The 22,825-nt window shown below is 54.5% G+C and overlaps 14 protein-coding genes across 14 annotated transcripts; 7 read left to right on the top strand and 7 right to left on the bottom strand.

The window, feature by feature from the left end:
- On the top strand, positions 1–660 carry OT_ostta16g00270 (unnamed product; the record flags this gene model as incomplete). The annotated part of the gene is made up of 1 exon (XM_022985058.1): positions 1–660. A coding segment is annotated over one exon (660 nt), but the record flags the coding sequence as incomplete, so codon positions are not given.
- Positions 661–715: 55 nt separating this feature from the next.
- On the bottom strand, positions 716–2,209 carry OT_ostta16g00260 (HSP20-like chaperone; the record flags this gene model as incomplete). The annotated part of the gene is made up of 1 exon (XM_003074282.2): positions 716–2,209. The coding sequence occupies one exon, from the start codon at positions 2,207–2,209 to the stop codon at positions 716–718; it is 1,494 nt and encodes a 497-aa protein (XP_003074329.2).
- Positions 2,210–2,303: 94 nt separating this feature from the next.
- OT_ostta16g00250 (Helicase, C-terminal) lies at positions 2,304–4,499 on the bottom strand (the record flags this gene model as incomplete). Its single annotated transcript, XM_022985045.1, has 2 exons — positions 2,304–4,333; positions 4,442–4,499. The coding sequence occupies 2 exons, from the start codon at positions 4,497–4,499 to the stop codon at positions 2,304–2,306; spliced, it is 2,088 nt and encodes a 695-aa protein (XP_022840282.1).
- Positions 4,500–4,607: 108 nt separating this feature from the next.
- Positions 4,608–6,380, top strand: OT_ostta16g00240 (Serine/threonine-protein kinase, active site; the record flags this gene model as incomplete). Its single annotated transcript, XM_003074280.2, has 1 exon — positions 4,608–6,380. The coding sequence occupies one exon, from the start codon at positions 4,608–4,610 to the stop codon at positions 6,378–6,380; it is 1,773 nt and encodes a 590-aa protein (XP_003074327.1).
- Positions 6,381–6,418: 38 nt separating this feature from the next.
- Positions 6,419–8,077, top strand: OT_ostta16g00230 (unnamed product; the record flags this gene model as incomplete). Its single annotated transcript, XM_003074279.2, has 1 exon — positions 6,419–8,077. The coding sequence occupies one exon, from the start codon at positions 6,419–6,421 to the stop codon at positions 8,075–8,077; it is 1,659 nt and encodes a 552-aa protein (XP_003074326.2).
- Positions 8,078–8,832: 755 nt separating this feature from the next.
- On the top strand, positions 8,833–10,611 carry OT_ostta16g00220 (Tetratricopeptide repeat; the record flags this gene model as incomplete). Its single annotated transcript, XM_003074278.2, has 1 exon — positions 8,833–10,611. One exon carries the CDS (start codon positions 8,833–8,835, stop codon positions 10,609–10,611), a length of 1,779 nt encoding a protein of 592 aa, XP_003074325.2.
- Positions 10,612–10,721: 110 nt separating this feature from the next.
- On the bottom strand, positions 10,722–12,761 carry OT_ostta16g00210 (Condensin complex subunit 2/barren; the record flags this gene model as incomplete). The annotated part of the gene is made up of 1 exon (XM_003074277.2): positions 10,722–12,761. One exon carries the CDS (start codon positions 12,759–12,761, stop codon positions 10,722–10,724), a length of 2,040 nt encoding a protein of 679 aa, XP_003074324.2.
- A 743-nt stretch (positions 12,762–13,504) lies between these two features.
- OT_ostta16g00200 (Exocyst complex, component 1/SEC3) lies at positions 13,505–15,808 on the top strand (the record flags this gene model as incomplete). The annotated part of the gene is made up of 7 exons (XM_022985017.1): positions 13,505–14,040; positions 14,099–14,222; positions 14,278–14,345; positions 14,407–14,578; positions 14,638–14,922; positions 14,982–15,253; positions 15,310–15,808. The coding sequence occupies 7 exons, from the start codon at positions 13,505–13,507 to the stop codon at positions 15,806–15,808; spliced, it is 1,956 nt and encodes a 651-aa protein (XP_022840281.1).
- Positions 15,809–15,896: 88 nt separating this feature from the next.
- OT_ostta16g00190 (RmlC-like jelly roll fold) lies at positions 15,897–16,373 on the bottom strand (the record flags this gene model as incomplete). Its single annotated transcript, XM_003083419.1, has 1 exon — positions 15,897–16,373. One exon carries the CDS (start codon positions 16,371–16,373, stop codon positions 15,897–15,899), a length of 477 nt encoding a protein of 158 aa, XP_003083467.1.
- Positions 16,374–16,544: 171 nt separating this feature from the next.
- OT_ostta16g00180 (Flavoprotein pyridine nucleotide cytochrome reductase) lies at positions 16,545–18,497 on the top strand (the record flags this gene model as incomplete). Its single annotated transcript, XM_022985003.1, has 1 exon — positions 16,545–18,497. The coding sequence occupies one exon, from the start codon at positions 16,545–16,547 to the stop codon at positions 18,495–18,497; it is 1,953 nt and encodes a 650-aa protein (XP_022840280.1).
- Positions 18,498–18,631: 134 nt separating this feature from the next.
- OT_ostta16g00170 (Calycin-like) lies at positions 18,632–19,333 on the bottom strand (the record flags this gene model as incomplete). The annotated part of the gene is made up of 1 exon (XM_003083417.1): positions 18,632–19,333. The coding sequence occupies one exon, from the start codon at positions 19,331–19,333 to the stop codon at positions 18,632–18,634; it is 702 nt and encodes a 233-aa protein (XP_003083465.1).
- A 194-nt stretch (positions 19,334–19,527) lies between these two features.
- On the top strand, positions 19,528–19,920 carry OT_ostta16g00160 (Heavy metal-associated domain, HMA; the record flags this gene model as incomplete). Its single annotated transcript, XM_003083416.1, has 1 exon — positions 19,528–19,920. The coding sequence occupies one exon, from the start codon at positions 19,528–19,530 to the stop codon at positions 19,918–19,920; it is 393 nt and encodes a 130-aa protein (XP_003083464.1).
- Positions 19,921–19,990: 70 nt separating this feature from the next.
- On the bottom strand, positions 19,991–20,590 carry OT_ostta16g00150 (unnamed product; the record flags this gene model as incomplete). Its single annotated transcript, XM_003083415.1, has 1 exon — positions 19,991–20,590. The coding sequence occupies one exon, from the start codon at positions 20,588–20,590 to the stop codon at positions 19,991–19,993; it is 600 nt and encodes a 199-aa protein (XP_003083463.1).
- A 353-nt stretch (positions 20,591–20,943) lies between these two features.
- Positions 20,944–22,698, bottom strand: OT_ostta16g00140 (unnamed product; the record flags this gene model as incomplete). Its single annotated transcript, XM_003083414.2, has 1 exon — positions 20,944–22,698. The coding sequence occupies one exon, from the start codon at positions 22,696–22,698 to the stop codon at positions 20,944–20,946; it is 1,755 nt and encodes a 584-aa protein (XP_003083462.2).
- Positions 22,699–22,825: the final 127 nt, after the last annotated feature.

Here is a 22,825-nt window from a genome sequence, read left to right as displayed (position 1 = left end):
AGCACACAGGCGTCTCATGAAGATGTTGCAGCAAACGTCCTTAACTTGGCGCAAAACCGACCCGACATCTTCGGTTCCTCCGATTCCGAAGTATCAAACGCCATCAATGCAGAGTTGATGAAAAGACGACCAGTTGTTGCGCCCGCAAGCGCGCCGAAGTCGTCCATCACGCCTCCGCTGATGGCTGCTGCGCCTGTTCCGACCCGAGCACCCCCGCCACCGCCGAAGGTTGTGCCACCACCGCCGCCTGTACCCGAGCAACCCGAGCAGAAAGATGGCAAACGAGCCGCAGCTGAGCCAGAAGAAGAGGTTGAACCCGAGGCAAAGAAACTGAAGATTGGTGAAGTCGAGTTGGACGATGAATCTGACTTTTTGGAGGCGAACCCAGGTGCGGCAACCATCAAGGTTGTGTGCCCACAAGTGGACGGCGACGGCAAGTTGACCGGACAAACGCTCGAGATCAAGGTCGGCTCTCTAGCTGAAAAGATAGTTGATCTCAAGAGATTGATCAAGCCGCTCGCGGGAGACTTGGCGCAGAACAAGCAAAAACTCAGCACTCCGGATTTGGGTTTCCTTAAGGACACCGCGAGTTTAGCGTACTACAACCTGAAGGACAAGGCGGTTATCAATCTGTCGATCAAGGCTCGAGGGAAGAGATAGAGTAGCTTAGGAAGTAGAATTTCTGTACAACAAAAGAAACATCATCGAGGAGTTGCTAGAAGCACGCGCCCGCTTTACCACGATTCTCAAACTGCGGTAAGCACGGTCTGGGAACACTTTGAAATCCATCGCCGACGCTGCTGTACCTTTGCTCTTCCTCTTCCATGCGCGTCTTCGCCGTCGAACATTCACGGACTCTACGAATCGCCTCAAGAACTTTGACGTCCTTCCCGTTCAAAGCTTGCGCGTTTTCGTAATCAATCAAAGCTCCATGATAGTCTTCAAGCTGCTCTCGAACTGACGCCTTTTTGAAAAACATCACTGCAGAAGGCTGGACTTCAAGAATTTCTGAGTAATCAGACACTGCATCCTTGAGAGAACCGAGCTGAACGTTCGCCTGTGCACGAAATTCCAACAAAACGACTTTTTCTGACGCTGAAATGGTCGAGTCGCGCAGACCACGTGTGATGAAAGACAGCGCTTCAACGTAATCACCGCAGTCGATTTGCGTTCGAACGCATTCAATCGTGTCTGCAGTAGAGATAGACTCAAACTGATCGAAGGGGACATCGTACATCTCAGCTACATTCGTTGTGAGCCATTCCAGTTTAGGGGCTAGCTTTCCTTCTCTGTCTCCGATCAGTTTCGCTCGAAGAGCTCGCATGTCCAACGTCTGTTGCTGCAGCACGAGTCCTGAGCTCACCTTTGGTGGAAGCGACATGACTGGCGGCGCACGTAGGTTCAACCATCGAATTGAGTGGTCCGCTTTGGTCAGGTTTATCAACAAACCCTCGTCATCGACAAGGCGCGTGCATAGCTCAGGGATGATGGCCCTGAAGAGGTGTTCGAGCACTAAGATGTAAGCGTGCTTCGACAACACATTCGATGTGACCTTCTGGATTTCGATCGATACCCGACGATCGGCGTACTCTACCGAGATTTCGTCCAGAATCGCGCTCTGTAAATCACAATGTCGTATTCTGAGCTGAATCCGTTCTCCCGTGTCCCACCAGCTGAACTTTTCGATACTGGCACGCACATCACACGGCGATGGATCTTCTCGTGACACTGCCGTTAGTTCAGGTAGTTTGCGGACGATGCCCCTGGCTCGATCCAAACGCGTCCGTTGGATCTCGCGACCAGGATCGAGCTTCGTAAGCTCGTATTGCACCAAATCGATGGCCCCTTGCGTCATGTGGTTGCCTACGAAGTTTGTCGTTGGACCAGTCTGCGGCTTTTCATATCCAGGCGCGCGCGCTATCATCGTCCCATCACTCTTCTGTTCCAGAGCGTCGTATCCCGAGCGCGCCCCCGGGCCTTTATCAATTCTATACCCCCCTCCGTGCGGATCCTTCGTCCAAACGCAGGGATAATGCTTGCCGTAATCCTTCTTCTTTTCCTCCACCACGTCTTCCTCGTCGAGCGTTTCTTTCTCCTTCTGTCCGCCCGCCGTCCCGTTCTCCTTGTACTCCTTCCACGCGCGCGCCTGCACAGCACCATCGCTGACAGCATCCAACGATGGATTGTACGCGGCTGCATGCGGTTCCATGAGGCCGAACGCTCTCGCGCGCGCGGTTGTGGGACCTCGACGTTCACACGGAAAGTAGGCGTTACTTTTTACCCAGAGATTCATTTCAATCATTTCAATCTAATGCTTTCCTCTTACGTGCGAGATAGCGCTCGCGCGCCGCAGAAATGTCCTCTTCCGTGGTTTTGCGCGCCCCAGGCGCTTTCAAGCCGACGTCTACCTCTGTCGCTGTCGGTTTCGTGTTGAGCTGACTTGACAGAGATGGGTTGAGTGCGCCTCTGCTGAGTCGGTGAATGTCGATCTTCTTAGACAACATCTCTCGCTGCTTCGAAATCCATTCAGACTCGATCTTGCACACATATCTCAAGTAGGGACGAGACGTCAGAACGAACTCGTGGAAGAGGATCCACTCTGGAAGCAAGCCATCATCATCGGCAAGCTGACGGGCCATGGTGGGATACACTTGGCACAGCGTCGAATGCTCCCCTAGTGTCCGATACCCGTTATGATGAGGCAGTCTATGCGCTATTTTTGTCGCGAATCCCACGCAAAGTGATCGCCGCAACATTCTCAAACCTTGATCGTGTGAAGTTCGTGTCACCTCGACAAGTCCGAGAAGCTGCTTACGTATGTCACGGGCAAACTCCATACCTCTCTCAGATAACGAGAATCTTTTCAGAAAGCTTCGTCGATACCCGTCTCGCTCCCATGCTTGAAATACACGAAGAAGCACGATGTGATCACCCATCAGAAAGTCATCATGCGATACGAGTTCGAGTAGACTTGTCGCCTCGTCGTAGTGCTGACCCACGCTTAACATCGCCGCGACCGTCGCGGTCTCGAGAACGCAACCGAAATGCCGAGCTTCAACCATGGCACGCGCCAAACTTGGTTCTAGCGGTAGCGTGCTCATCTCGCGCCCGACACGGGTTGGATTTCCATCGTCGTCGATACCGCCAAGGAGGTACAGCTGCCTGAGCGCATCCGCGATGAGGTCCGGGTCGGGAGCGTCCAAAAAGTCGAACGTCATGACATCCAAATCTTTCAGGTCCAATGTTTTCAAATACAGAATGGTCGCGACAAGACACGTTCGCTGTATCTCTGGACGAGTCACTTTGGGCATGTCGTGCTCGAGCGCGTCCTTCGTGTAGAGTCGGTAGCATCTCCCAGCCTGAGTACGCCCGGCACGCCCAGCTCGCTGCTGGGCCTGTACTTTGCTAATTTGAACGACTTGCAAAGATTCCATACCGGTTGCTGCGTCATACTCGATCTGTTTCACAACGCCTGGATCGATCACAAAAACAATTCCAGGTACAGTCAACGACGTTTCAGCAATGTTTGTCGCCACAATGACTCGTCGAACGTTCGCGTCGTGCGGTTGAAACACTCTCGACTGCATATCCGGAGTAAGCGACGCGTACAAAGGTAAAACTTGCATGTCCATACACTGCCTCGTTGTTCGCACTGCATCTTCGATACGGCGACAGCACTTCTCAATTTCATCTCGCCCTGTCAAGAAGCACAGCACATCACCCGGACCGGCGTTCAAGTGAATATCCATCACCGTCTCGATCGCACTCTCAAAGTATGAACGCGGCGCGTGGGTACTATGCGCGATTTGCACCGGATATGTCCGTCCAGGTATAGTAAATACCGGAGAACCAAAGTAACGTGAAAACTTTTCACCATCGAGAGTAGCGCTCGTGATCACCAGCCTGAACTTCTCTGCACGAGTGGTCACGAGTTTTTTTAATACTCCAAATAAGATGTCTGTGTTCAACGAACGCTCGTGCGCTTCATCAAGGACGACAATTGAGTACTTAGACAGTTGCGGATCCTCGAGAAGCTCGCGCAACAGAGTGCCATCGGTAACATACTTGATCCTCGTTGCCGTGGACGTCCTATCTTCAAAACGCACGCCGTAGCCAACCTCTTCTCCAACCCTTACGCGCATCTCCTCCGCCACGCGTTTGGCGACGCTCACAGCGGCCACTCGTCTCGGCTGCGTCACGCACACAGCCTTGTCTTCGGCGATGACACCCGCTTTCAACAGTATTTGCGGTATCTGCGTCGTCTTCCCGCTCCCCGTCTCCCCTATAATCACCGTCACGGCATTCTTCTCCACCGCACACGCGATCTCGTTCGCTGTTCGTCGTTGTCACCGATCGTTGTCAGTCACTGTTCGTCGTTTCAGTCACAAAGAGCAATTCGTGAGCTCCGCGCGCGCGCGCCGCGGGCGTCGCCGCGACGAACCTCGTCTGGACACCGGGAGATCGCTCAAATCGAGGCTCCAAGTCTCATCGCTCTCCATCGCCAGCGTCGGCGGCACGCGAAGTCGCTCACGAGCGCCCCATCGCTCGCGCTCTGACGAATAGCCTCAGGAGCCTCCACGTTCGTCACTCCTCGTCCTAAGGACGCGATGTCGAGCATACGGGCCGCCGCACGCGCGGCGCTGGAGCGAAAACGTCGAGAGGCGGAGGCAATGGCGGGGGAAAGACGGGTGGAGCGGCCGGACCTCAACGACGAGGCGGGAGAGAACGCTCGGCCTGGGACGGCGGCAGTGAAGCCGAAAGCAGTGGCGAAGAAATCCCGATGGGGCTCATCGGACGACGAGAGCGAGGAAGAAGACGATAACCACGCGTGCGGTCGACGAGAGGAGGTGATGAACGCGGGGGGACCGTCCACAGGGGGTCAGGGATACACGGAGAAGATGCTTGCTGAAGCGAACTTGTTCGCCGCGGCGCAGCGAGACATGCAAGACGTCGTGGAAAGTGGAAAACAACGCTCACAAGGGGTGGATCCGAAGCAATTCTTTGCTCCTTCTCCGAGCTCCGAGGATGGCCACACGGATGCGTCTCCGGAGGCGGGGCCGGCGCGTCCACCCGAGGGACTAACGGCTGCTTTGGCTGAGCTGGAGTCCTGTGACAAGGAGGAGCCGATCGCTGGTCCGGCGCGACCGCCACCGGTGGAATCCAGTGTAAACGATAGCGAACTGGAAGATGCACCGACCGGTCCGGCGCGACCTGATCCAGAAATCTCGAGATTGCGTGCCCAGGAAGCAAAACAACCTGTGCAGTCTCTCAATTTGGTTGACGCTGAACTACAGGTTACGCGCTCCATGTCGATGAGTATGCTACCACTGAAAAAGAAAGCGTTAGATATGTTGCAGAGATGTCGAAGCGTCGATGAGTTCGAGAGATTGAATAAGATTGACGAGGGTACGCACGGGATCGTTTTCAAAGCTCGCGACAAACGCACCGGTGAAGTTGCAGCACTGAAGCGAGTGATAATGGACGAGGCTGATGACGGTTTTCCCTTAACGGCTCTGCGAGAAGTGAATATTTTGCTGTCGCTAGATCATCCGAGCATCGTGAACGTGAACGAAGTCGTCGTCGGTTCCAAGCTAAATTTTGTATTTATGGTGATGGAATATGTTGAAAACGATTTAAAAGGTCTCATGGACCAGATGGCCGAGTCGTCGGTACCAAGGTTTACCGTACCGGAAGTCAAAGCGTTCATGCTTCAGCTACTGAGTGGTATGTCTTACTTGCATGAAAATTGGATCATGCATCGGGATTTAAAACTGTCAAACATTCTCGTAACAAACTCTGGCGACCTGAAGATTTGCGACTTTGGACTTGCTCGACAATTTGGTGGAGTGGGGAGGTACACCCAACTCGTTGTAACTCTTTGGTATCGCCCGCCTGAGCTATTGCTCGGCGCTACGACGTACGGCCCTGCTATCGACGTCTGGAGTCTCGGATGCATATTTGGGGAACTTCTCAGCGGCGCGCCACTCTTCAACGGGCGAGCAGAGATTGACCAGCTTCAGAAGATATTCAAGCTCCTGGGCACTCCTAACGACAAGATATGGCCAGAGTTTAGCTCTCTGCCGAGTGTGCAGAAGGTGACATTTACGGAGCAGCCGTACAACAAACTTCGTCAAAAGTTCCCTCGTGACTCGACCGGTCTGAGCGACAACGGTTTCGAGTTACTCAATCGCATGCTGACGTACGATCCATCAAAGCGTTTCACGTGCTCCGAAGCACTTAATCACCCGTTTTTCGAGGAGTATCCTCCGCCACAGCGTCCTGTCTTTGTCGAAGAAGCTTATCGCCGTGCGTCGCTTGGGTCTGAGAAAGTACCTGCCCACACGGTAGCCTCAGTAACGCGCTCTTCTTGTGAAATATAGCACATAGATCTTAGCCAGCGGAAGAACACGTGTCACTCATGCGTTCGTTCGCCCTCAATCGCGACAGAGCGGCGATATCGGCGGTTTCGTGCGACTCGAAGCGTTCGGGTTGTCGACCCCGTTGTCCGAGCGGGCAGGCGTTAAGCACGCTCGTGGGACGTCCGCGAGCGGATGTCGGGAGATGCGAGGCGAATTTAGGACAGACATCAACATCGTCGGCGCCGACGGTGGTTTTAGAGCGCGCACAAACCGGGGAATCACCGGGCGTGAGGGTAATTCTGTTACCAACGTCGCACGCCGGCGGGCGGTCGGGCAAGGACGCAGAAGAAGTCATACGAAATATGAAACCGGACGTGTTACTGTTAGAAGTGTGCGATGAACGGATAAATGGGGTGATAAAGCGGTTGAGTGGGGGAACGGATGGCGTGCTCGTCCCCGAAGTGGTATACATCCATGGATTGCCGACTGGGACTTTACCGGGTGGAGTTGAAATTTCGACGCTTCTGTCACGATTGAAAACGAGAATCGGGACGAGAGTAAACGCTTCGGATCTGTTGAAGGATGCTGAAACGCTGATGCGCACCGGTTTGTTCGATTCTGTTCACGTGAGTGCGGTTGGTAAACTAGGCACAAGTGTGGTCTGGGAGGGCGGGCGAGCGACAGTGGAAACGCTCACATCTGAAATAATCTTTGACGTCGTCCCCGCGGACGGCGAACTAACGTCGGATATTCGGTTCGTTTGGTCTGACGCTATAATCGAAATTCTGAACACTGATATGACTAAAACCGAGGCTCGCGTGATACGTCGAGCAGGTGAACTCGTAGAAATGAGTGAAAGTGTGAGTGGAGACGGTGAAATGGGTGTGTGGCAGTTTGGAGCTTTGTGTAGTGCGATTTTGATCGCAGTTCGAGAAGAAATACCAGATCAATACGCTGTGACACTCGATTTGAGCGACGTAGATGTCATATCGGTGAAATTCGCTGACAAGGCCAGCTTGACACCAGAGGATTTTGCAGAGCGCGTCTTCATCGACATTGAGAATATTCTTTCGGTCTCGTTCTCTGCTCGATCAGCTGCAACGGAGGCAGTTGAGTCTTCTTCAGTGAGTGTAAAAATGATTAATGCAATGTTGAAGTTGGCGGAGTCTACGATTTCGAACAAAGTAGACGCCAAGGATGGGGAAGAAATCATCACTGGCTTGTCGACGGCGTTCGATTCGCAAGTGTCTCGAGTTTATTTGGCTGACTCGAAGCTGTCCAAGATCATGTTATCGCTGGACACAAAAGTCAAACGCAACGTAGCAGGGACAAAACGGTCAATTTTCCGCTATGTGCTCGAATCAATTCGCTCTTTGATCACGTTCAGCTTCAAGACAAAAGAGGAAGTGACAGCAGCAATTGAAACTGAGCGGTTGGAGTTGATGCGGACTGGCGACGTGGATATGCCGACACACATGCGCGAGGTTCTGATTGACGAACGTGACGATGTAATTTTTGACTGCTTGTGGGCCGTATCTCAAGGTGAGCGGATCGATCGACCCTGCTTCAGTCTTGAGGACTCGTGCCGTTATGAATATTCCGAGAGGGCGCCGCCACTCATTCTGCGTGTGCGAGAGAGCACCCCGGTGACCATCGTGGCGATTCTCGGCGCTGCACATCTTCCCGGTATCATTCGCCGATGGAACACCACGTCTTAGGTTTGTACATCAATTTCTTAGCATCGAGTGTCTCTCGTTTAAAGATGCGCGTTCAACTTGATGCGCGCGCGCTAGGGCTTAGCCAGGGCTTAGACATCACCCGTTGCGCGGCGCAAGTGCCGTGTCGAAAGGGTCACCACACCACGCCGGTTTATGCCAGACAACGTCGACACGTCCAACACAGACGCGTCGTGCACTCTCGCAGACATCGATTGGAAGGTAAGAATAGTTCTCCATCGCTCGCCGCGCTCGTTCGTCGTCGGCGTCCATCTCTCCGACGTCGTGCTCGAGTGATTTGGCGCCGAGAACCCTCTCGGACGTAGGGTCGCTCGACGCTCGAAGCGCGTTGTTCGAACGCCTCGAGAGCGTTCGACGCGCTCTTCGACGGTAGAGCAGAGGATTGAAATATTGCCACGTCCTCTCGAGCGCTCGTCGGTCGAGAAACTCTCGCGCGTCATCCACGGGCAGGGGTTGTGGGTGACGACTAGTCGCTAACATCGTCACCTTTTTGTGAGGAGCTAGGAAGACTGACGGCGTCGCTCTCGCTCTCGCAGCTTCATCGAGTGCTCTCTAGCGACAAATTCGCTGACATCGACGAGTCCCTAGTGAGGCTTCAACTACACCTCGAGCATCCCTCGTCCAATAGACGAGCAGTTTCCCTCGAACTCTCAAGCGAGGAACTCGAGCGAGTCATTGTCGAACTCGACAACGCTAAGAAGGCGTTGGATCAACTCAAAAAGCAGTAAAACGCGTACATGGTGACTGTTACGAAGAAAAAGAACGCCGGCATGCCCTCGGGCGAGATCGCGGCGTTCACAAAGAAGTCTCAGCAACTGAAATTGGAGGCTGACGTGCTCTTCGCCAAAGGTGACCAAGGTGGGGCACTGTCAAAGTACCAAAAGGCGCAAGAGCTCGCGCTCAGAGGGAGCTCTGAGTTTGTTTCGATCGCTACAAATAAGGCTGCGGTATACTTGAAGCTGCAGCAACCTTTGCTGGCGGTTCAAGAGTGCGATAATGCGCTCGACGCCCAGTCCGATTTCAAGCCGGCGTTGCTGCGTCGTGCAACTGCATACGAGAAACTGGAAAAGTATGCCGAGGCTAAGGCCGACGTAGAACGTGCGTTGGCAAGCGATCCATCCGACGAAACCGTGAGAGGTCGCCTTGATAAGCTCAAGAGTCTAGCTGAAAAGCCGAAGCGTGAGGCTCGACCAGCGGGTTTGGGTGGCTCCGGTATCGGCCGACAACCTGCGCAGAAGTTCACAAAGGAACAAATCGCCGCCATGCGTGCCGAGCTCCTCAGACAACAGCAACAGTCGACTATGTTCACCTTCGACGTCACGTGCGAAGGCGAGGTGAAGAGCATCAAGCTTCCTGTCCAGCTTCGATATTCTGATCTGGTGAACGCCATCAAGAGCGAGTTTGGCATCGAGAAGTACGTCGCTGTCAAGTACAGGGACTTTGACGGGGATTTCGTAACTATCACATCTCGTATGGACCTACGAACCGCCCTGACAAACTTTGCAGCGGTCGCAGAAAGAGAGGCTAAAGAGAAGAATGAGAAGCCTGAATCAGCTATCCCGGTAATCCATGTCACTGCTTTTGCGTCTGATGTCGAGTTCGTTGAGACGCCCGAGAACGTTCAACCGCAAGAGTTGCAAGAAAACGATGAGATCAACGAAGATGTGATCGAAATCGACGAGTGGTTGCTCAGCTTCGCGGCGCTCTTCCGTAGGTCTCTTGGCGACGCTGCGCCGAAGGATGGATCGCAGCTTGAGTTGCGCACTGTCGGACTCGACAAGTGCTGTGAGGTGTTGGAGCAAACCGTCGGTATGCCGGAAGCTCAAGGACTTCTCGTTGCGGCCACAGAAAAGTTCCAGGAGGCGGCGGCAACCGCTATCTTCAACTGGGGGAACACTTATGCGTGCAACGCTCGCAGGATTATAGATTCGTGCGGACCCAGTGAGGATGATGGGGCAAGTTCGAGCGACGAAGCGCTCGCGGCGGCCGCTAAGAAGCACATGGCTGCCCTCGATGCCGATTATGAAGCCGCCTGCGAACGATTTGCGGCGGCTCTTGAGATCAAACCGACGTATTTCGAGGCCCCCATCACATGGGGACAACAAGCGTTTGAACGAGGTAAGCTGTACCATCACTTGTCTCGACAAGTTGAAGGTGGCGAAAAGAGCAAAGCCGAGAGAATCACCGACGAAATGTTTGCTCTTGCGATCATTAAGTACCAAGACGCGATGGGGATGCTTTCGCCGGAAGAGAGAGATGTCGTGTTGACTGAGAAGTGTGAAGACTCGAACGGCGTGAAGGCGCAAATATTGATTCTTTGGGGCAACGTCCTGTACGAACAATCGCAAGTGAAGCATACTCGTGGAGATAAGAACTGGCGCGATGATTCTGTGGCTGCCGTTGCGAAATTCAACGAAGCGGGCTGCGCTAAGCAAGACATCGTCCGGGCGCTCATGAACCACTCCAGTGGAGAGTGGAAGGAAGAAGCCGAGGCTGTGAAGACGGCAAACGCATAGTGAGGAGTTAGAATCACAGTAAATAGCGGCTCATCAACATTTTTTTAATGAACGCGCGCAAGCAAGTATTCGCAAGCGATAACCCCCACTTATTCTTACATGAAATCTATTTATTTTACCTCGCATGGAACGTTGGAAATACACATATCGTCCATTGTAGGAACGCTGTTAATCACCAAGCCGTGCTCATTGGCGAGGTGAAGAGCGCAGATGAACGCCATATGTACACTAATATCCTCAACGTGTCCAGCTGGGTTATCTATAGGGAATTCTCGGAGTATTTCGTTGAATGAATGAACTTCCTCATGCGATGTGGACTCCTCGAGATTTGACCAGAGCGTTTGCTTCAGCGCACGGACGTTCACTTGCTTGGCAGTTCGAGCGTAGTTGACCTCAATCTTTTCGACACGCCTCGGGGCATCTATTAAGTCGCCATCTTCATCGAACTCGCCGGCTTCGTACCATCCTCCCGCCTCGCCAACCAGTTCTTCACCCTCATCAAACTCACCCTCAGCCGGATCGTCGACCGGCGGCGACGCAAACTCACCCATGTCCTGATTCATCGATAAGTCGTAATGTACCAGTCCAGCAACGTTTTGCGATTTTAAGAACAACTTGATCAGATTGGATGCTTCGTAGCCGAGATCTGGTGGAAGAAGCGTATCTGACGCACTTGGAGCCGAGGCAAGTAGTAAATCGTCCTCGTCCACAGCAAGTTCAAATCTTCGTTCATCCAACTCGGTCGGATTTTCAAAGTCGTAAGTGAGCTCACCTTTCCCTCGCTTCTTTTGGCCCCTGCTTTCACCCTCTTCATCGCCGTGCGGGGATTGCTTGGGACGAGGCGGAGCTCTGAATTGCCAGTGTGACGGACCGGCCCAACCCATCTTGCCACCCAAGCCAGACGAAACAATCCACTCTAAACCGCCCTCTTGAGTGGATAAAACTGTGTCATCGACAGCTCTATCTCTATCGCCGTCTTCAGTCCAGTTTTCATCACCAAACCCATCTCCGCCGACAGCCCAGTCTTCGGGACTCTCCTCCGCGTCGTCTTCTTCGTCATCGTATTCGGCAAAGTTGACCCCTTCGAGCGTTGAGTTCGCAAAGAATGAGCCAGACTCACCTTCAGTAGTCTTTTCGGACGCCTTGGTAGGAGCCACACCTGTGACTTCTGTGAGCATGGTCTGAATCGCATCGATAGAAGGAGTGATGCGAGAGATCGATTCCATCGCTGAAGTAGCAACTTCAATGGAAGAGCGCAGCGAGGAGAGGTCAAGCGTTCCCGCAGTCAGCACTTCATCACCCTTGGTGTAATCTGGCACCTCCTCCGAGTCGAAGCAAATGTTGCACCCCTTGTGCACCGATAAGTTGGTCAACAAAAGACCAGAAGCCCCACCTTCATCGAACATGGCACTTGTCTTCTGGAAAAGCGGATCTACGACGAGCGTTTCATCGAGCTGCTTCATTGAGTGCGCTTCTGGTTGCTCCAAGGTATTCACGGCGGCTCGACGCTTTTTCGTTTTCATGCCTTCACCATCTTCAGGTAACTGACTTCCTTCAGCGCCATCGCCGAGGCCTTGACGCGCGTCTTCTTCTTCCTCACCGTTCGATGAGACTTTGTTCATGCCACCAAGCATCTTGAATGTCTCGTTGTGGAACGAATCGACTCGAGAAGCGTAAATCTTCACACCAGCTTCAAGGGTACAGCTTGCTTTTTGAAAATTCGTCTGGTTATCCTCATCCTTCTCGTTCTTGACGATGTCACTGATGTGATCGATCAGTGCCAGGCTCCATGTATTCTTGGAGTTGATTTTGTTCTCCGAAGCTAGCTTGATGCAGTTCGTGTACAGGCTCAGGACCGCCTCCGCAGAGAGCTTCTTCACCGGCCTCGGCCCCGCCGATGCGGCGTCAGTGAGTTCCTCCAACTTGCTCGGCTTTTTCACCGGAGCTGACTCGGCGTTTTCGTCCAATTCCTTCGCGAAGTCTCGTCGCATCGCCTCCTCGGCCTCGCGCGAGAGGAGTGATTTCTGCCGTTCCAGTTGGTCATCGTTCGGGCTCAACAAACCGACGGGGTGCGGTGACTTGCTCAGCGGGGTCTTGTTCCGCGCCTTAGATTTAATCTTTTGGTTGTGAGGCGTGAGCACGCCGCTCATGACTCTCGTGCGCCGCGACGTCGTCTGACGCCGCGTCGTTTCATGCCGCGACGCGAATCGTTCCCCTCGGAGCAAGAGTGGGTCTTCGACGATTCGCAAACCGAGAAAAATGGAATGCACATATGAAAGACTATGAAACACTAATAACAAAACTAACGACTACCACGAGCTCCAGTCCGAGCTCGAAACTCGAATCGCTCGTTGCGTTCTCGCTCGTCGAGACGAACCGTCGTCGACCATCTCTCGCGGGACGTCATCCGGGCGGACGACTCGGTCGATACATCCACGCGTCGGCGTCCAGCTCGGTCGCCACCGTTCTCAGGTCCTCCAGCGCTGACTTGACGCACGTCTGTCGAGCGAGCTCGAGCGCGCGTCGCTCGTGGCGCTCGCTCGAGCACGCGGCGCGCACGCGCGCGTGATCGGTGTCCGGATCGCTCGACCACGGGGCACCGTCGATCGCCGCCGGATCGTCCGCGAAGGCCGTCGGTCTGGCCGAGCGCTCGACGGGCATCGAGACGGGCGTCGAAAAGTGTAGTCTGTCGTTCGTCGGTCTGTTTGCAGTCTGCAATTCGAACTTCGAAAACGGAACCAACTACGGTAGTTTCGTTCGAGTGAGCGAGCGAGAGAGAGCGCGACGCGTCTTCGACGAGTTCGACGCAGGATCGTTCGCGAGCATCGCTCGCTCGGCGTTGAGTGTAGCCGCCTGTCATCGGTCGCAGCGACGAGCGGACGACACCGCGAAGATGCTGCGACCCTTGGCAACGACCGAGAACCAGGTCCCGTCGTCGTCGTCGTCGATTCGGGTGCTGACGGAGCAAGAGGAACGCGACATCGGTGAGCTGTTTGAAAGGACTCAGAATCTCTCCACGAAGGGCATTGCGAGCATGGATCGAATCCTCCGACGCGAGCTTGAAGATACCGACCACCTGCTCGCGACGGCGCTGGAGTCTTCTGGCAGTGCGCTGGCTTTGCTGTCCGAATGTGTCTCGGAGGTCGAACATTCGATGGTAGACATCAATGCATGGTCCGCGGTGTTCGAAACAAACTTGTTGAACATGCGCACGAATCTGGCGACGATAAAAGGGCAAGATAAGCAACTTCAGGTGTCCGCCGCTAACAAGCGCTCGCTCGCTGACGCCTTGGAGGAACTTCTTCAAAAGTTGGAAATTCCGGTGAACGTCGAAAATGTGCTTCTAGAGCACCCTTTCGAGGACGATAAGAGTGTTTTGAAGTTTTGTGACGCGCTTGAAGGATTAGAGGGTTTCAGATCGAGGTTGAGGTAAGTTGCCTACAAAGTGAGGCGTGTGAGAGAGCTCTTCTCACCTTGCGTCGCTCAGGGCCCCTGATTTGCCTACACACGTTTTGGAGATGCGAGTCGTTCGAGAGGCGGCAAATCGCGCACGAGAAGTATTTGAGCGCGCACTTGCGCGAGTGCTGCATCGTTTTGAGGCAATAACGGAGGTACGTGTTGCACAACTTGGTCGACTTATTATTGAAAAATTATTTTCTTCTGCAGGGATGGGTGCGCTGGGTGATCCAAAGCGGAGCAAAAAGCGACGAGTACGCGTGGGAAGCAATTCACAGGTGAGTCGAACGTCCATATGATTTTCGTAAAAAAATCAAACGCTGACATCGTGTAAACCAGCAAATTAGAAGAACTCAAGAAATTATTTCAATTATTGGCAAAATTAAATCCGCCATGTGCGAACGCATTTGCCCGCAAATATTGCTCCAGCTGCCGCGAAGTCATGTGGCATGATTTAGTTACGACACTGAGCTCTATTACAGCGGAAGGGCTCGGATCCAACCGCGTGAGTGTACGTCACACTTAATTTTTTGGTTGAACCAGTATTCAAATTAATTATTTTTCTCACAGGTCGCATTTCACGCGTTGAACGATGCGATTTCGTCCGCCTCGCAACTCATCAACGAAGAAGGACGTTACTCAGTCGAAATGTTCAAAATATCGGCGAACGAGCGAGATCTCCACAGTCGTGAAATAATTGTTGGATTTGATGAATATTTGTTAGATTTAATTGAGCAACAAATTGCAGCAGACAACGCGCTTTCCGTGGTTTTCCTAGCAGTCTTGCGCAATGCCGCACAGGCATTGAGTGGTTCAGCCCAGCTGGCGCTGAAAGATGCCTTGCTCCGAGCGGAGGTACGCGCATATGTGGTCTTCAATTATTTTATTTCGAAGTTAATTTTAATTAATTCCAGATTGGTGTGGAAGAGCTTTCATCGGTTGTTTCTCGGAACTTCAAAGATCAGATGAGCGATGCACACGCGAAGCAATCAATCGCGCGAAGTTCCGCAGGGGAATACGAATTCTGCATGCCAGAACTGGATCCTTTGAGAAGCACTATTTTCGCACGTGTCAGCCTCGCCTCGATGCTCCCATCTCAGGAAAAGTCTACGTATGCGCCACTTGAATCCATGTGTAACGTCGCGTTTGCGCACATCGATCGAGTCGCAAACGCCGCACCGAAAAGGTAGGTCGCCCGCAATATTCCCACTACTCGTCTAGATCTGATATACCTACGAACAGGAATGACCGAGTCAGGCTCCAGGGATATTTCTCCCTGGCGCAGTGCTTTGGACAAGGTGAGGTTATGGACGAGTCTCTCCAAGGGCCCGGAAGGCGCTTGGTAGATTTTATGCAGTCAGCAAGCTTGAGCTACGTCGTGGAGGTGTGCGAGAAGCACTTCGGTAAGATCTTTACCGAGATTCACGAACTGGGCTTGGACTCGAACTCACCCCAGCTTGGCGGTGTTGAGCGACAGCTGTTGACAAGGCTGTACAAAATCGCCGTTCCGAACGCTCGAGTTGCCGACAAGAACATCGAAGCTTGTTCTAAAACGTTGAAGAAAGATCTGATCGTTTCACCGCTTACTTTGCAGGTTTGGAGACTGGTTGAAAATCGAGTCATTGAAGGCATGCTTGTGCTCAAGGTGCATCTTGGCGGGGACAAGTTGGCGAGCTCCTTTCCCATCGAAGACGTTCGGCGATCGTTCTCGCTCCACTCGAAAGGTCTGAGAGATATGTAATGGAAACAACAATAGACAGATTGCATTATTGTCACTAAGAGACGAAAGGCTATGTAGATAATGTGACGAAGACAACGCTTGTAGTCTTTCAGTAGTCTTTGGTGGCGGTCACTTCCGGGGCGACCACGCCAAAATACAACATGACCAAAGGCTCGCTTCCTTCACTCGATACGATTTCGTGAGGCTCTTCAGGCCCGACGTGAACGCTCACGCCGGACTTGAGCTCAATCTCTTCCCGAGGTTCGTCTATGTTGCGCGCACCATGGCGCCACACCTTGAACGCGCCTCGTCCACTCTGCACGAAGAACACCTCGTACTTGCTCGGGTGAACGTGACGATCGATGACGACTCCCGGAGGTAGCGCAACATGAGATAAATTCGTGAGCTGAGGCACCTCGTCGTACCTGAGTAGATCCTTGACGATATCCGCGGTGGCTTGATGGTTGATGGCTCTTGCCTGCACGGAGTCCAACGAAGCAGCGCGAATTTTCACAACGGGATATCGATGCGACGACGCCTCGCTCGAAAGTTCTAGGTGAGGATCGACGCGGCCATCTGCTCTCATGCCGTCGTTTCGAGATGATGATACGTCGTCGCGCGTCGACGAGTACGGTTCGCGAGTTTTTTCGCTCTTCGGCTCGAGTGACTCGTCGCGTCACTCGAGCGAGCTCACACCTAGGCGATCTGGGAGTCCGCGAAGTCGCGCGAGCGGGATTGACGGTACGATTGTCTCGCGATGGATGACGTCCACGCGCTCGCTCGCTCGACCTCCCGTCGTCTCGTCGTGCTCTACGGCTCGGAGACTGGCAACTCCCAGGACGTGGCCGAGCGAGTCGTTCGAGAGGCGAAGGCTCGACACTACGCCCCGGTGTTCATGCCCATGGAGAGCTATGACGTGCGAACATTACCAAGCGAACGATACGTGGTGTTTGTGACGTCCACGACGGGGCAGGGCGATGAGCCGAAGAACATGAAGAGCTTTTGGAGGTTCTTGTTGCGAAGAGGCCTGTCGACATCGGCGCTGACAAACGTGTCCTACAGCGTCTTTGGATTGGGGGATTCGGGGTATCAAAAATATAACATCGTGGCGAAGAAGCTGTTTCGTCGACTCGAGGGTCTGGGCGCTCACGCAGTGCACGAGCTCGGTTTGGGTGACGACCAGCACCCGCTTGGGTACGAGGCGGCTTTGAATCCGTGGTTGAGCGGACTCTGGAAGGCTATGAGGCAGATTTGCCCGCTACCTGTGCAATTGAATGACCCAAGTGATGAGGAGCTTGCGAATGCACCGCTTCCCGCAGCAAGATTTCAGATTGATGTGACCGATTCGGCTGGAGTTGAAGCAGAGACGAGTCGAGAGCATTTTGAGCGCCTGTTGGAGGCGCACAGAGCATTGAGAATAGCCGTCGCGGCCGCAGATGCGTGCGATGCGAGCGTTATGTTTTCAAAAAGTGAGTACGAAGCGCGAGATTGTCGCGAGAAAACGTATTACGACGGATCCGTGCGCGAGAATAGGTGCTTGACGAGCAAGGACGCTGTGAAGGATGTCCACCATCTGGAGTTTGAATCTGCTGATGGATCTACGCTGGCTTACGAACCGGGAGATGTGCTCGGAGTGGTACCTTTCGCAATTGGCGCAGACGATGAACGGGTCGCGCAATTGATCGAGCGCTTGGGGATGTCCTCAGACGCTTGGGTGCGCGTGTACCCAGCTTGCGCACCCACAACGAAAAGCGACTTTCCATGGGTTGAACTCAAGTATCTCATTGCTGGCGGGGTTGACATCGATTCTGCTTCGCCGAGGCGGTACTTTTTCGAAGCTATGAGTCACTTTGCCGAGGAAAAACACGAAAAGGAGCGTCTTCAGTACTTTGCATCGGCAGAAGGCGCGGTCGATCTGTACAAGTACAATCAGCGAGAGCGAAGGACTGTGTGTGAAATATTTGACGATTTTTCGTCGTTGAAACCTACACTCGAGTGGTTATTACAAGTGTGTCCTCATTTGCATGAGAGATACTACTCAATATCATCGTCTCCTGCGGCCGATACGGCGCAAACTGGTGCCATACACATCACTGTCGCTTCAGTGAAGTGGACAACGCCAATGAAGCGTGAACGCACGGGACTGTGCTCCTCGTGGCTAACATCGATCGATACTGGGACAAAGATCGCTTTCTCTATCTGCAAAGGTAGTATCAGTCTACCTCCTCCAGAGGTGCCGCTGATTCTCGTAGGACCCGGAACCGGCATCGCGCCGTTTCGTTCATTTGTTCGTTCACGTATGCTTGAAACAGCCGGCTCGAGCACCGCCGGAGATATTTTAGTTATTTTCGGATGCCGGGACGATCAGCGCGACTATTTGTACAAAGAAGAGTGGGAAAAGCTCGAAGATTCTGGCTCTTTAGTGGGATCAAACGGTCTTGGAGGCATCGTAGTCGCGTTTTCTCGCGCTCCAGGGCAGACGAAGAAGTACGTCCAGGATCGCATAAAGGATGAGGCAAAGCGCGTTTGGACGCTGCTTGAAAGCGGAGCAAAGGTCTTCGTGGCGGGCTCAGCTGAAAAAATGCCTACAGCTGTGCGAATGGCGATTCAGGACGTAGTGAAAACACACGGATCGCTCGATGATGAAGAGAGTGCAAGATACGTGAACAAGTTAGACATGAGTGGTAGGTATTTTGTCGATGCATGGTGATGTAGTATGTAGTATGTAGTATGTAGTATGTAGTATGTACATGTCGGGTCGTGAGTACTGCTCGTCTCGTCTAAAAGAATGGCTTGTCATCGTTTCGTTCGTCTCGCTCACGTTTGTCCTTAGACAGACATGACTCATGGCAGAGTTGGAAAGGAGCAACCCTCTTGGGTCACGGGAATGAGCACATCTGGATCGATTCCGAGAGACTCACACTTTTCCTTCATCTTTGACACGACCTCCTCGGAAACTTCTGGATCACGCACGAAAAGCCAAAGTCCTCCGGACGGTTCGCACAGCCCGTTACCTCTCGAGATCGTTGGTTGTCCACCAGAGATGATGGCCCAGCTATATCCTCGCTCATCGAACTCCGCATCGCCCGGAGAGACATCTGTGGCGACGACCCAGTACGGCCCGTACAGAAACCGAGGCAAAAACCTCATTCCAACGGCAATCTTTGACGGCATGTTCGGATCCTCGATCAAGCCGCGAAGCTTGAACCTTCCGTCGGCGTTCCGCGGACTTCCGTCCACGCCGTCTCGGTTCGCGGTGTTCCAAATCGAAATCGTTCGCTCGTCCACAACCGTGTAGTTCGCTCGAACGCAGAAGAGATCGCGAGTGGGTTGATACGACGTCGGTTTTTGCGCCGCGACGTACCACTCCGCCTCGACGTACGCGTCGAGATCGAAAGGATCGACGGGTTCGACGCGCGCGCATTCCTCGCTCGCCTCGACGCCGAGAACGAACGCGTGGCTGCGCGTGAGCGCGAGCGCGAGCGCAACGGCGCCGAGGCGAGCGACGGCGCGTTGCGCGTGATGTCCACGCAGACGACGCGTCATCGCTCGCTCGCGCGACGCGGTGTGCGTCCAGGAGCGCGTTCGCGACGAGACGAAACTCGCGGGCGCCACCTCGGGAAGTCCAACCGTCGAGGGCGCGGTGGCATCGAGCACGTCGAGATCGAGATCGAGATCGAGATCGAGATCGAGATCGAGGCATTGACGTCTCGGACGGGCCGGACAGATCGCCGTCGTCGATGCGGGCGTCGTCGTCGAGGGCGAGCGAGAGCGCGAGCGGGGTGAGCGCCGCGAGAAGGTGCGCGACACCCGCGTCCGCGGCGTCGGCGACGACGACGCACGCGCGCGCGAGCGTCGTGAGAAGAGCGAAGGGGACCGGTGCGGATGATGAACCGGTGGTGGTGACGCTCAAGGTTGATGGGATGATGTGCGAGGGGTGCGCCGAGAGCGTGACCACGCTCCTGATGAAGAACGACAAGGGCGTGAGCGTGAGCGCGGTGGACATCGATCTCGAGACGAAGATGGTCAAGGTGTCGATCGCGTGCGAGAGCGTGGTGGAAGGCGTGACAAAGCTCCCGGCGCTCGTGGACGTCGTCGTCGCCGGCGGCTACGAGGCTGAACCCGTGTTTTGATCGATAGCGCGATTTGCAAAGAATAAAAGTAGATAAGATCGGTACGACTCTCAATCTTCAGCATGAGTGACTAGGCGTAGAGTTCGGCGAACGCGTTCACGAGCGACGGCGACGGAGTTGCCCTGACAAGACAGGGCGAAGTAATTGGCGTCGGCACTGGCGACACGGGCGGAGAATCATCATCGGTGACGCACGCTCGATCTCCACTTTCGCCCTCCTCTCGACTCGCTCGCATTTCGCTCAGAATTTGGTCTATTTTCTTCTCCATCGCATCAACGCGTGTGGCCAAAGCGGTGACGATGGCTTCAACGCGCGCGGCCGAGTGCGCCATCGACTCCGTCATCGATGCGATCGACGTCGATGTCGATGCGAAATCATCGGGAGATGACGCGAATCGGCGAGAGATTCCGTAATCCTCGTCTCTCTTGTCGTCGTGGTCATCTCCGTCATCGTCGACTCGCTCCGCCCCTCTCGCTCTCGAAAGCGTCTTATTCTTCAGGTTTGGCAGCAACGTGTTCAGGAGCATGCGTCCCGATGGATACGAACACGGTTCCACTCGAAGCGTCGGCGTCGTCTTCACCGGTGTTCTCGCCTCTGTGCGCGATTCCCCGATTCCGCGATCGCGGTCCTCTCCCGAGCCGAGACCGGCGAGGACGAGCAGGAGATCCATGGTGTCGTCGCACGCGAGATTTCCCACAGTCTTCCCGTCACTCTCGATCGATGACGAAGCGCACGGGGTATTTTTTCTCACATCGCTCGCAAGTCCTTCATCCTCGTCGTCCACTCTGCACATCGTCGCGCGACTTCGTGTTGAGGTCGAGAGAACGCTCCGTCAAAAATAGTAACGCACGTTTCCGATACGCGAGAAAATACCTGTAACTTATGCGACACCAACTCCACTGACGTGATGGCAGAAGAATTTCGTCCTCCACCCTATGTATTGAAAAGCACCGTTGGTCTAGTTGGTTATGACGCTCGCCTAACACGCGAGAGGTCTCCGGTTCGAACCCGGAATGGTGTACACTAACTTTTTGACCATATAATCATCAGAATAAACCCATTACAAAAGTTATCGTTTCCTGTCGCGGTACCTGCCACGCGTCCACCGCTGACTCTGTCGCGGTAACTCCGCTTCCCTCGAGAAACCGCATGCGAGCATAGCGCGCACGTGAACGGTGGTCGCTTTGCGAGTAAAGTGATTTTGTAGCATCTTGCGCACACGCGTCCATCGCCGTCTCCGCGGTAACTTCGTTTCCCTTGCATCTCTCTGTCGCACTCAAGGCACTGAAACTGCGGCTTCTTTGCATACAAAGTGATTTGGTAGCATCTTGCGCACACGCGTCCATGGCCGTCTCCGTGGGAGTAACTTCGCGACTTTCCTTGCGGAAAATCTCTGTCGCACCGTCCGCACGTGAATGCCGGCAAAGTCTTCGTACATCGCGTCTTCTTTCCGAATGTCTCTCTGATCTCGTTCCACGTATACTCGCGGGTGACCTCCCTGTTATGGCACACACCGGGCTGAGAAAAGTTCATTCCGACGACGCCGTCCGCGGTGTGCTCGTGCAAGGTCCCGTAGTGCGCGGTGAATACCGCTTCGACGAAGAATCCGGCGCTCGCAATCGCGCGCGCGACTTCCAAAATCGACGGCGTCGACGCGCACGTTTTCACGTACGTCTTCGCCAACTCGACCGCGCTCGCTTCATCCTGTCCGTGAATGACCCACAAACTGCATTGAAAATCAGCATCAGCATGGTCGTCGTCGCCCTTTTGGGCTCGTCGAACGAGTGCGTGTCCTCGCTGAATGTTGTTCGCGCGCCCGTCGCCGAGCAGCGCCGTCAAGTGCTCGTTGATTCGTCGCTCTACATCGACACTTTCCCCGGTGTACGCGAACACGAGTCCGTCGTCGGTGCGAATTCTGTAGTGATAGCACCCGCGTACGTTCAGATATCGCGCCATCGATCCCGTGGCCGTCTCGACCTTTTCCAAAGCCTGACGCAACTCGAATTCGCTCGCGTCCAGCGCCATCGCCGCGGCGCGAACCGCGTTAAGATTTTGACACGCATACTTTGACTCCGCCGCGTTGAGCGGGGAGGACCACTGTGCGTTTGTTGAACTGGTGGTACGTCGAAATGCACGTTGGTGACACGCTTCATCATCATCTATGTCGACCTTCGGCAGCCCCGTCGCCGCGAACAATGGCGCTCCCATCGCGAGCCAACGCGCGAACCTGTCCGGCGCGCACGCGCTCGGTGAGACGCGCGAGTAAATGTCTGAGATGATGCTCTCGAAATCCACGCCGCGCACCGTCTCATTGTTCATGGTCTTGGCGCACAATTCGGCATTAAACACCTCCAAGGTGACGACCGGTGCTCCTCCGAGTCCGTCCCCGGCGGCGCGTGTGACGTATTTCAACGCGAGCGTCGTCGCCGTCGCGACACCACCAGCGGTATCTTTGGGCGCGTCGTTCTCCACCGGCGCCTCCAATCCGACTCCGCTCGCCGCCTTCGGCGCCGCCTCGTCTCGCCTCGCGGCGTTCGTGACGTCGCCGAGAGCGACGCGTGTCGCCTCCGCCGCGAACGCGACGCGCGCGTTCGCCGCATCCGACTCGGCGTCCGCCTCGGCTTTGGCTTTAGCTTTGGCATCCGCGCCACCGCGACCCCCGACTGGCCAACCAACACGTGCGTTAGCAGCAGATGACGCTTCCACGAATGCCTCACGGTTTCGCTTCCTCAACCCCGCGAATGCGTAGCCGTATCCACCGCGGTATCCCCGCGGCATTGCTCCCGTCCTGCGCGTCCACGGCGGACAGTTAGTTATTAATCCGCCATCGGCGCGCATCGAACGAACGCGTCACCGTCGTCGACGCCGTCGCCCGCGCGCGCGCACCGCGACGTGAAACAAATCG

Source organism: Ostreococcus tauri, assembly GCF_000214015.3.
Source record: "Ostreococcus tauri WGS project CAID00000000 data, contig chromosome 16, whole genome shotgun sequence".
In the NCBI taxonomy this organism is placed as follows: Eukaryota; Viridiplantae; Chlorophyta; class Mamiellophyceae; order Mamiellales; family Bathycoccaceae; genus Ostreococcus; species Ostreococcus tauri.
Note: the sequence above shows the minus strand (reverse complement) of the source record. Positions and strands in the feature narration are given on the sequence as shown.